Source organism: Mirounga leonina, unplaced genomic scaffold (genome assembly GCF_011800145.1).
Source record: "Mirounga leonina isolate KUSES-001 unplaced genomic scaffold, KU_Mleo_1.0 Mir_151, whole genome shotgun sequence".
In the NCBI taxonomy this organism is placed as follows: domain Eukaryota; kingdom Metazoa; phylum Chordata; class Mammalia; order Carnivora; family Phocidae; genus Mirounga; species Mirounga leonina.
The window spans coordinates 32595642-32607717 of NW_023270377.1; the positions used below are offsets into that span (position 1 = coordinate 32595642).

A 12076-nucleotide genomic window follows, 5' to 3' on the forward strand; every position below is an offset into this window, starting at 1 on the left:
CCTTAGAGTTTAGAAAGCATGTTTATATTCTAATGCATTTAATCCTCAGAGCAGCCTAGTGAGTATGTATGGTAACAGCTCCATTTTACAAAGGAGGTAATTCAGGCTCCAAGTCGGTTAAGGGTCTTTATCAGGTTCACCACGATTTGTCAGATGCAGGACCCCAATCAAGCCTTTTCCAATTCGAAGGCCAAGAGCTCTTTTCTCTAGAGAAGACGACAGATGGGGTGAAGAGTGTAGGGGGACTCTGTGGTTAAGTAAGTTTGGAAAACCATGGGCTAAAGTTAAACCAGCTACTTCACCTATAGAACTTCCCCAAATGGTCCATATTCACATGTGTCCTGTGACCCTCCAGGAGGAGAACATGGTGTGCCGCATTTCCCCAATGTATTTGACCACAAAAATCTTTTTTTTTCATCGAGCCACTGGCAATGTTCCACACGTGACACTTTGGGGAAACAGTGGTCAATAGGCTCGAAGTCCTCTTCCCTTCTCTGGAGGAACCCCAAGAAGAGGTGAAGGGAGGGCATATCCCCTCTGAAGTCAAGAGGAACAATGACAGAGGGCAGCCCATCAGAAATGGTACCTCAGCCTGGGTTTCGGCTTCCTGCCATGGCTGCTTCCTGAGCTGTGGCAAGTGAATCCCTTGACTGCTGTAGTTCTTGGCTACGGAGCCCTGGTCCATGCGTCCGCTAGCCCCAGCTTCCCCTCTGGCCAGGCCCTGCTGACCTGCAAAGGTGAACAGTGGGTCAGCCCTATAAACCCAGAAATGGGCATGGTGTTATTAGCTGCTTCCAAGCTGCCTCCCTTCTTGCTCTTCTGACCAAAAGTGTTGATGGAGGCCCTTGTACCTCTTCCCTCCTTTTTTCTGTATTTCTGCTAATGCCTTCACGGAAGTGGCGGGCAGGTCTATAGAACAGAACTGCACTCGGAATCAGGAGGCTCAGGATTGAGTCGTCATTTATTGGACTCTGTTTCCTCATCTGTAAAATGGGGATACTAATTCCTTGCCCTTGCTTCCTCACACAGTTATCTGGAGCTCATACAAACTAATGAATGTGATGGCCCTTTGCAAACTGAGGGACTGGAGGGTCACAGTGGTGCGATGATGGTGGGCTCTCTGGCAGCCCTGCTCATTGAGATGCTCGGTCGGAAGCACTTGATTTCCTGGGCTGCCTGCTGGTGTCTACTTGTGGGGAAAAGCTCTGCTGAATGCACTGTGATGGACGGCTGCTTAGCTCTCTGAACTTACCCTGTCTGTGCAACCCTCAGGAAGGATCTGAGTCAACAGATAACTCCAGCATAGTTAACAAATCTTTCATCGATGGGGTAAAGGGTCCTGCAGCTATTTTCATCACTTACTCAAGGTAGATTTATTGCTGAAACGATCTGGCAAAACTTCCTTGTTTGGAGCTGCTTTAGCAACACCTCCACTCTCGGCATGCTGCTCTGTGGAACAATATGGGGCTGTCTTTTAACCAGGGGCTCTGGAAGCCTCTCAGGGGCCCTGTATATGTTGGAACTCCAGACTTCTGGAGACTCCCAGCCAGCCTCACCTTCCCTCTATACTCCCCAACCCTCGTCATTCCCTGCGTCATTCCCTTCCTTGGTGTCATCGGGTCAAAAGCCAAATGCCCAATTGTGAGGCTACTCCTTCCCTCCAGCTCTCCTTCCTTTGCCCATTGGCTCCTGACAGTTTGGGGGTCTGAGCCAATGCCAAGAATGTAGGTGGAACAGAGGCAGACTCAGGCTCAGGTTTAGAGGGGTCTGCTCAGGTTTTAGTGGCCCAGGGAAACCTGATGAGCCCTGGGGACCCCTCAGCCTGGGGAGGCTCAGGGCCACACTAGACCTGCCTCAGGGGACCTCAACGCCATATAGGGTGTGGCACTAAAGACCTTTTTGTGTATTCTAGAATGATCCTTTGGGGCCAAGCCTGACTTCAGGTTCATCCTTCTTGGTCAGGTTCACCTGGAACCAAATGCATTTATGAGGGTAGAGGAAGTGAAACTCTGGCCAAGTGGCCACTCAGTCAGTGGAGAGTGTTATAAGGTAGACTGTCTGAGTTGGGGCAGGGGGCTCTGTGGGTAGGGGATATAGAGAAGCATTCTTCCCTTTGGCTGTATCCCAGGTGATATTGAGTATATGACTCAATCTATGCAAGGGAAACCAAGATTTTTCTTAGTAAACATCATCTCTGGCTCATTTGCTTATGCTTAATAGAGACAGGTATGCAAGCAAGGTATTGAAAGGTTCAGTTGTTGAAAGGAGACCATAAAACTTGGTCTCTCTGTCTCAAAATATGGATTCAAATTACCCAAATAATGTGAATTGGAGTAGCAATTTAGAGGTCTTAGAGAGCTTTTTTTTTACCTCTGTCCTCTTCTGTGATTTTTTTTTTTTTTTACATCAACCCAGAGAAGGTGGAATGCAGATACCATTACTTCCATTTTACAGATTAGCAAACTAAGGATGCACGGATCATAAGTGACATGACCAACATCACATTGTTGGAGAAATGTTATATTTGCAGATGGGACTTTCCCTACTTTTCTGAATAAAGTATCTGGAAAAAAGAGGGAGGCCAAGGGGAGATGAAATTAAAACCAATAAAACCATCAGTCAGGGTTCAAGTTACAGCCTCTGAGCTGTTTTTATTTCTTTGCAAATTGATTTTTGATCCTTGTGATCATGAGCAATGGGGCATTGCAATTAGTTAGTGATTATGCTTAAATACACAAGGTAGGGCTGTCTATGCTAGCATTTACTGCACACTTACTATGTGCCAGATACTGCATTATCCCATTTAACTCCAACATCCAACCCTGTGAAGCAAAGGTGGGCGTGGTCATCTCCATTTTATAAATGAGGAAGCTGAAGCCCAGAGAGGTCACATGGCTTGGGATCTGGTGCTAATGGCCACATGTTTAATTACAATTCTATATGGCCTCTCTGTTTACTTCCTGATTGTTACAGCTCCTTGGCATATGGCATTAATTAAGGAAATCACTTGATCCCTTTGGTGTGCAGTCTTGATCTACTCCCAAAACGAGGAAAGTACTGCAATCCCCTGTCTAGTATTTACAGACCCTAGGGCATCGAAATCTAAGGATATTAACTGGAGGCAGTAAGATTTTTGAAGAGAGAGGGCATAAGGCAATGTCAAAATGGAGTGCCACCTGGGGAAGGACAGAAGGTCCCAACACTGGAGCGTTCCCTGGGCAAATTCACCCATTCCCAGGACATGGATGGCCAAGAAACTTGATCTCTTTAGTGTCCCAGAATCAACTGGTTTCAGGGATGTTGATCCACATTAGCAAAGTGTATAGAGACCCTATAAGCCAGGGTATTAATTTACAAAGAGAAATACCTGATCAGCATATTTCCTGTATATGAACTATATGTGGATCAGGTTAAGATCAAAATTCCCTGGTTCCAGAGTCAAGACTTAAGGGAGGTATATGGTAGGAATGTTTAATGAGAACCTGCCACATTCTTCTCCATTCATTGGATAGATCAGATATTCTACTTATCCTGACAGATCCTTTCCCAAGGACAAGAATTGGTTAGGCACTATCATTATTTCTGGAAAATTCCTTTTTCATTTCAGAAAAATTAACTTTATATTATGTTAAGCTCTTGTTCTTTCCTTCCCTTTTCTCAAGAACCCTGGCACTAGCCAATGTCTTATTCTTTGTCCATTAGTGCTACTCAGTCATCTTAGTAAAGGCAATTTCTGGCTCTTTTATTGCTTCAAGTTCCCAAGAATAACTCTGATAAGTAAACCCCCATAGTACTGAACAGCTTACAGACAATTCACAATAATCTTCTGTACAGTAATAAGGCAGGTCTTATTATGTTCATTACAGAGATGAGCAAACAGAAGCTCAAAGAGGTTAAGTGACTTGCTCAAGATCTTACATCTAGTAAGAGAGAGAACAGGCATTCCTCCAACACTTGTATTTTTTCTTATTGTATTGCCACAAAACCATAGAATTAAAGAATGTTAGAGTAGAACAGGCCTAAGAAATCATCTAAAATCTAGAGTCTAGACCTGTACTGTTTAATACAGTAGCCAATAGCCGCATGTGGCTGTTTACCTGTAAATTACTTATAAGTAAGTAAAAATCAAAAACTCAGTTTCACAGTCGCACTTCCGACATTTCAAGTGCTCAACAGCCGCATGTGGCTAATGGCTACTACTTGGACAGCATATATTATAGAATAATCCATCATTGCAGAAAGTATGGTTGGATAGTTCTGGTCTAGACTCTAAAGACAAAGAAACCCAGAATCCCTAGACTTTATTTTGGGCAACTTCATTTTAAAGGGTTAAAAATCCAAATATTTGAGATCTGGTCATAAAATCAACATGTACCTTGTTCAAAAGATTTTCCTTGTTGAATCCAAAATGGAGGGAAGACAGGCAGGAGATGGTATTTTGGGGGTACACCTGAAAGATCCTGTTGTGACCTGAGATTCTTTGGTACATTAAGTTGACCGTCCTGGAACAGCACAGAATCCTTGATGTACCCTGAAGAGTAGGTCAGGAGTTATTGGTAGAAATCATGATCACCAGTCCAGAGGTCTCGGAGATGACTACAAGGTCCCTCACTTACACTAGTCTTGGCTTTGGACATCGCCCATTAAAGAAGACAATTAAAAGATGGGAGGGATTAAAAATCAGATAGAACCCATAGAGGGTTCTCTGTTCAATGTCTTGGGTGCTTCTGGTCCTGTGCCACACGTGTGCTTCTTTCACTTCACCATTTCCAAGAACTGGGTCTCCCTGGTGGAAGAAGCACGGTTGCTTCTTTGGGCTTGGGTGAAAGGCTCCTCCTGCTTCAAGAGGAGAATCCAAAGGTTTCTCCTGGATGTCTCCCACTTGGTTCTGTAGGCCCCAGGATTCTCAATTCAGTCATTCTATAAGTATTTATTGAGGGCTTACCATGGCTAACATGGGCTGTTTTTAGAGGCACTAATAGGCAGTTGGAAAGACAAAGCTCTCCTGTGCTCAACTGTGTGACCCCAAATGTCAATGTGATATAAGGTCAGAAAATAGGGAGCTCAATATTGGCTGGAGTTGTCAGGGAAGCATTTGTAGAAAATGTGGGCCTGAAGGGTCTGAAGGAGTTATCATAGGGGTGGCAAGATGGGACCAGAGAATATACACTAACCTCACAAAGGTAGTGAGCTCTGAGATGTGAGCTCTCTGGCAGAGGCCATTGGGCCAATGATCTCATACCACAGTATTGCTATTGTTCCTCCAGCTTGAGGGTCTCACCATCAAGAGGTGCTTTGGTGATAAATTATGGCAAGGGGCCCAAGAATGCACATACACGTGAATCTTTCCTTAAACTACACATTGTGGGCATATGACTTCCATAGAGGGGTCTGAGACATTTTTGGTGTTAAGTGGGGCTCTTGTCCTTGAAGGTGTTGGGCCTAGGCTATGGGACAGTGGCCTGCTGTGCCCTCTGCCCCACCCAGTGATACACGTATCTTTGGTTAAGAGGCTCTTTCTCACAAGTGTTAAATAAATGGAACTGCCTGTAATCCTGGGCCTGCCATGAAGGTAAAACCAATAAATGGATAAACCCACATCTCATTTTCCTTCAAGTCATCACTTACTGGGGAGAGAGCTGTTTTCTCTCCTTTCCCAAGGTAAACCTATAAAGCAAGAAGCAAGTCAGTCTCCCTTTGGTCCTGTCTGTTTGTGCTGAAGAAATGGCAAACACCCAATGGGCACTGGCAAATCCTACTTCTCACTCCTCTCATCCCCAACAGGTTTGCCAAATAAAATATGGGACGTCCAGTTAAAATTGAATTTCAGATAAACAATGAATATTTTTTTAGCAAAAGTATGTACCAAATATTGCAAGTTTAACTCTTTGTGTCTGTGTGTCTGTGTATGTCTGTGTGGGTCTCTGTGTGTATGCGCTAAATCTGGTAACTTGAATCTCCAACAGTTTCCTGTTTTCATTTTTAAGCCTTTACAGAGTCCGTTTGGGGTTTCTGTTCAGCAGAAGGGCATCCATCTCCTCAGCGGATGGTGCTGGCGAGCTGCCATCCTTAAGAGGAGGAGGCCTAACATTCCCACTTCCTGGAGGAGCTGAGATCACCTCAGAAGGGCAACTAGGGAGTGTTGGGGTGAATGTGGAGCTGGAGGTGTGGGGAGGATTTGCCTTCTGGTCCCAGCTCTGCTTTTGGCTGAATGACTTTGGACAAATTACTTTGCCACTCCCTCCCCCCTTCCTTATCTTGTAAAAGAGAGGGATTGATCTGGAGGATCTGAAGTCCTTTGGTGGGGAAGGTTGGGAAGAAAGTTCTGCTTGGGATGTGGAGTGTGAAGGTCCTGAGAGCAGCTAGAGAGAAGGCAAGACTTCAGGCTGTATGTTCCTCTGCAAATGTCGGGGGAGGACAAAGGGCAAAATGTATGTTAGAGGCTCTCAGCTCCCAAGCTTGAGCACCTTTGCCTGACCACAAAATTGTATCTGAAATCCTAGGGTTTCAGGACTTGATGGAAAACACACTCTCACATCGGAATTCAAGGCAGGGCATCTCAGTGTGTATGTCCTCCCACTGCCCCACTGACCTGCACATTGGAGCCTGGGCATGGTGTCAGGGGGCCATGTCCGCAAGAGGCCTCGGAGGTATCTCTTGGCTGAATACCCAGGCTGCATCTGCCGTTGGTCCTGGCTCTCTGGTTGGCTTCGGAAGTGGAGGTACGGTTGCCATGCTCTGTCCTGCTCCCTCTGTGGGGACACCAGTCAGGAAGCAGCAGAGTCCTGAGCTGCTGGGTCCTGAGCCTCCCAGTGATACACGCTAGTTAGCATAATCCTCACCAGTAATCTGGGAGACTCCTGGAAGTTGCCTAAAGGCACCTGAAACAGATGCCTGAGCCAACAGACGTAAACCAAGAGCCCACAGAGCAAAGTTCTGAAAGGCCCCTGCAGATTTGCTGTTGGAAGGAGAAGGAGAAATGAGAAATTCCAGACCCCATCTTGAGACAAAGCATCAGAAAAGAATAAGAGCTTCAAAGAAAACACATTACTTAGTTTAGCCTGTGGAAATCCTTTTAGTACCTGAAAAAGTGGTCCTGTAGGGTAATGGGAAAGTCAGCTCAACAAGTCAGTATCAGCGGTCAATGTTTGCAATATGAATAATGGGACAGACAAACTATGTTCATGTTAATGGGAAGCTTGGCATTTTGAAAATATCTGGTTCTGCTGCATTTCATTTCAGCCCAGGAGAATTTTCTGGGAACTTACCTGCCAAAGTCAGTTCCACTGTGCAAGACATCATGGGGAATAAATGTGAATAAGAACATCTTACACTTAGGTGGGGATATATATTCTACAAAGAACTTTCACCTCATTATAATCCTTTAATGTGGGCAAGTTAATACTAGAATTATTCAAGTGATGCAGAACTCTCTAAGGATGATCAGTTAAGAACAAGAATAGCAAACATGAGGACTTGTGTTGGGCGCCTGGGTGGCTCAGTTGGTTAAGCGACTGCCTTCGGCTCAGGTCATGATCCTGGAGTCCCTGGATCAAGTCCCGTGTCGGGCTCCCGGCTCGGCAGGGAGTCTGCTTCTCCCTCTGACCCTCCCCCCTCTCATGTGCTCTCTGTCATTCTCTCTCTCTCAAATATATATAAATAAATAAAATCTTTAAAAAAAAAAACAAACATGAGGACTTGTGTTGACATCTATCCGCCTCCCCCTTGTCAATGGTGGACATCACCAATCAATTATGGCATTCTTGGGGCTCTTGGGTGGCTCAGTTGTTAAGCATCTGCCTTCAGCTCAGGTTATGATCCCAGGGTCCTGGGATCAAGTCCCACATTGGGCTCCCTGCTCAGCGGGAGGCCTGCTTCTCCCTCTCCCACTCCCCCTGCTTGTGTTCCCTCTCTCAATGTGTCTCTCTCTGTCAAATAAATAAATAAAATCTTAATAAAAAAAATCATGACATTCTTGACTGAAGAACAGATTGTGATTTCAGAGTCCTTCTCCTATGAATTTTTTAAAAAAAGATTTATTTATTTATTTGAGAGAGAGAGAGAGAGCATGAGTGGGGGGAAGGTCAGAAGGAGAGAGAGAATCCCAAGCAGACTTGGCCTTGAGTGTGGATCCCGACACAGGACTTGATTTTCACAACCCTGAGATCATAACCGGAGCTGAAACCAAGAATTGGACGCTGAACCAACTGAGCCACCCAGGCACCCCATTCTCTTATAAATTTTTTAAATTGAGGCAGAATTTATATATAATAACATGCACAGGGCTAAAATGTTCAATTTAATAAAATCTGACAATTTTACACACCTTTGTAACCACCACACAAAACGAAATATAGCTCAGAAAGTTCCCTCTTGCTAGTTCCTGGTCAATTTCTCCCCACCCATCAGGGAATCACCACTGTCAGATGAGGTCAGTAAGGCACAGGCCTGAGTTATGTTGCCATATCCTGCCAAAATTTACCAAAGAAGAATGGCTAAATTTTAAAAAGTAAAGAAAAAAGAAAAAAATATGATGGAAATATAGAACCTGCTTGATGTGGAAAGAAACGCCTTAGGTTTTGGGTTCTTGCTGTAATGGGCAAATCTGTGGTTTGCTCCCATTCAGATGTATTCAGATCAAAATGCCACAGGACAGCCTACAACTGTAGCTGAGGATTCAAGAACACCAGAGACCCTTCTTCAGCTAAAAAGAGGGCTGGGAAGCCAAAGTCCATAGGACAAAAGAATACCTCTGCTGGGGAGAGAGAAACAGGAGCCAGGATAGACATTCATTCATTCATCTACTCATACAATGCATCAAACAATATAGCAGGCACTGGAGGAAAAAGGCCAAGTAAGACAGATTGATAACTAACAAATAATTTGAGTAACAGAGAAAAGAAAGCATGGCTAATTATTCAATTGGCTGTACTCTTTAGGAATTTGTATATTAAATGAATGTTTAGAATCCAAACAGAGCATCAACTGGTCTTTGATGTCTGGACATTTTATATGGCAGATACTTCAAGTGCAAAAAGATCCTGAATAATTCAGTCCCACATAAATCTTGAGGATTTTTCCAGATGATAAGAAAGAATTATAGGGAGGGCAGAGGAAGCAAAGTGATTCAAGTTCTCTCTCACTCCATTTTTTCATTTGGGGGGTCATGCAATAATCTTTCCTGAGCTTCTTCTATGTGCCAGGCACTGTGGTAAGCCATGGAATATTAAGCATTGGATTCAAGGCCTTTTCTGGGTGAACTGGAGCCTCATTTCCTCCCTGTAAATCTTTGCTTCAAATGACTTCTCTCTGAATGCAATAAGACCACGCCTCCTCTGAGACGTTGTAGTCCCGACACAGATGGCATGATGCACTGTTTGATCTGAACAAGAGCCCCTTATTGTTTCCCATTCGTGGGTATTTCTGAAGTATCAGCTTGGTTCTGGAGCTTTACTGGGCAACTTGCTAAATGGGGCAGGGAGTTGCCGAGAAGAGTTAGGAAATCCTTTGTCCTGGAATTTGGGGTATCTAGTACACTTTTGCCTATAGTTTGAAAGCTGATCTTGGCCTCTGTATTAGTTTCTTATTGCTGCTTTAAAAAAAAAAGATTTTAGGGGCACCTGGGTGGCTCAGTCGTTAAGCGTCTGCCTTCGGCTCAAGTCCTGGGATCAAGCCCCGCATCGGGCTCCCTGCTCAGCTGGAGTCTGTTTCTCCCTCTTTCCCTGCTTGTGTTCCTTCTCTCGCTGTGTCTCTGTCAAATAAGTAAAATCTTTAAAAAAAATAAAAAATTTATTTATTTACTTGAGAGCGAGAGTGAGAGCAAAAGAGAGAGAGAGAGCACACAGAGGGAGGGAGAGAAGCAGGCTTCCCGCGAGGCATGACCTGACCCGAAGGCAGACGCTTAACCAACTGAGCCACCCAGGCACCCCAGTTTCCTACTGCTACTTTGACAAATTACCATATACTTAGTGGCTTTAAACAATAAACATTTATGATATTACAGTTCTGGAAGTCAGAAGTTTAAAATGGATCTCACTGGGCTAACATCAAGGTGTTGACAGGGCTGTGTTCTTTCTGGACACGCTAGGGGATAATCTGTTTTATTTGGTGTTTTCCAGTTCCGACAGGCTGCCTGCATTCCTTGCATGTGACCCCTTCTTCTGTCTTTAAAACCAGCAAAATTGGGCTAAGTCCTCATGCTGCTATCTCTCTGGTTCTCCCTTTCAATTCCTTCTAGCACTTTTAAGGATCCTTGTAATTACATTAACCTGCCCAGATAATTCAGGATAATCTCTTTTTTAAAAAATTAAGATTTATTTATTTATTTGAGAGAGAGAGAGCGAGAGAGAGCGCGAGCTTTCGCTTGTGAGCAGGGCGAGGGCCAGAGGGAGAGGGAAGGAGAAGCAGACTTCCTGCTGAGCACAGAGCCTGAGGTGGTCCTCAATCCCACGACCCCGAGATCATGACCTGAATTGAAACCAAGAGTCGGAAGCTCAACCAACTGAGTGACCCAGGTTCCCCGATAATCTCTTTATTTTAAGGCCATCTGATTAGTAACCTTAATTCTATCTGCAACCTTTATTTTCCTTGCCATTTAATCTAATATATTCATATGTTCCAGGGATTAGGACATAGACATCTTCGGGAGTCATGATTCTGCCTGCCACAGTTTCTCTGAAGTTTTTTCTAGTTTTCTGGGGTTTTTTTAGTAGTTTCTCAAATCATGCTTGTGAAGTTGGTTGATAAATTTCCCATCTCATTGGATAAACTGATGCACTGAGAGAGGCCCAAGGCCTGCTAAGGGCTACGAAGAAGACCAGGCAGGGTTAAATCTATTCACTCATTTCCAAGGTGTAGAATAATATGTTAAGTAGAAAAAAGCAAGATACAAGGGAGAATGTAAAGTACAATCACAATCTCATAAAACTATATTTTATAACTATATAACGTGGTGGAAAGACTGGAAGAAAATATATTAAAATTCTAATAACAGTGGTAATAGGGTGTTGGGCATAAGGTTACAGTTAGTTTTTTTTTCTTCTCCCTTTTTTGAAATAAAATTAAAAATCCAATAATATGTTTAGATTATATTAATACATGGAAAACATGTTAAAAATTAATTTATTTGGGGCGCCTGGGTGGCTCAGTTGGTTAAGCGACTGCCTTCGGCTCAGGTCATGATCCTGCAGTCCCGGGATCGAGTCCTGCATCGGGCTCCCTGCTCAGCGAGGAGCCTGCTTCTGCCTCTCTCTCTGCCTGCCTCTCTGCCCACTTGTGCTTTCTCTCTGTGTGTCAAATAAATAAATAAAATCTTAAAAAAAAAAAATTAATTTATTTTATTGTACCCACCCTCCTCTCAATTCCTTCTCCAACATTATCCTGGACCTCTAACCACCCAGAAGTTACTATAAAACCTCCAAGGAGACAGAAGGGAGCCGGGAAGGGAGTTTCTGGAATAGGGAAATAAGCGACAGCAGGAGGCTGGCTGTGATGGTTTCAAACTTCTCATGCCTGCCTTGGCTTTGCCAATCGACTCCAGCTTTTGGTTTCTTCTGAAATGAGTAATTAGTGTGCACAGAGCAGCCTGTTGTCCACACTCCACCACAGTGCTTCCTTTAATAAGGGACTTTCTCTGGCCAGCCATGTTCCCAGTGCCCGCCGGGCCTCCCTATGCAGAGGAGCCGAGGGGACGCCCAGGACCAGTCCCCACCCCTGCACTGGCTGTCACGTCCACCCAGCCCCAATGCTAGCCAGTGAGGGTTTCCAGAGAATGAAGGAGCCACTGCAGGCTGTGATCCTGCTCAGCCGATATGGGGTGGCAGGGTGCCAGAGTCCCCAGGAGGGCAAGAAAAGCCCGGACAGACAGCTGCCATCTCACACAGACGGTGGCCAGCCTTTGTGTGCAGGAGTCGACAGAGGGGTAAAGAGGGAAGTCCAGAAATCCCAGGACTGGCAGACAAAGCCCTGCACAATTTGACCCCACCCGCTTCTCCAGGTACATTTCCGGCTAAGAGTCCCAGCTGTCCAATTGCCCTGACTTCCTTCCGCCGGCTCTCCCCTCTAGGCCTCCACTTAC

The 12076-nt window shown here is 44.7% G+C and overlaps 1 protein-coding gene across 2 annotated transcripts in view; it reads right to left on the reverse strand.

The window, feature by feature from the left end:
- Nucleotides 1–12076, reverse strand: part of KIAA2012 (KIAA2012 ortholog) — a 102687-nt gene that overhangs the window by 78208 nt on the left and 12403 nt on the right. For both annotated transcript variants that reach the window (XM_035007364.1, XM_035007363.1), the window contains exons 3-5: nt 6593–6752; nt 4376–4531; nt 587–729 (exon numbers count right to left, since the gene is read on the reverse strand). In XM_035007364.1, coding sequence (XP_034863255.1) covers nt 587–729; nt 4376–4531; nt 6593–6752 — 459 coding nt within the window. The remainder of the gene's footprint in view (nt 1–586; nt 730–4375; nt 4532–6592; nt 6753–12076) is intronic.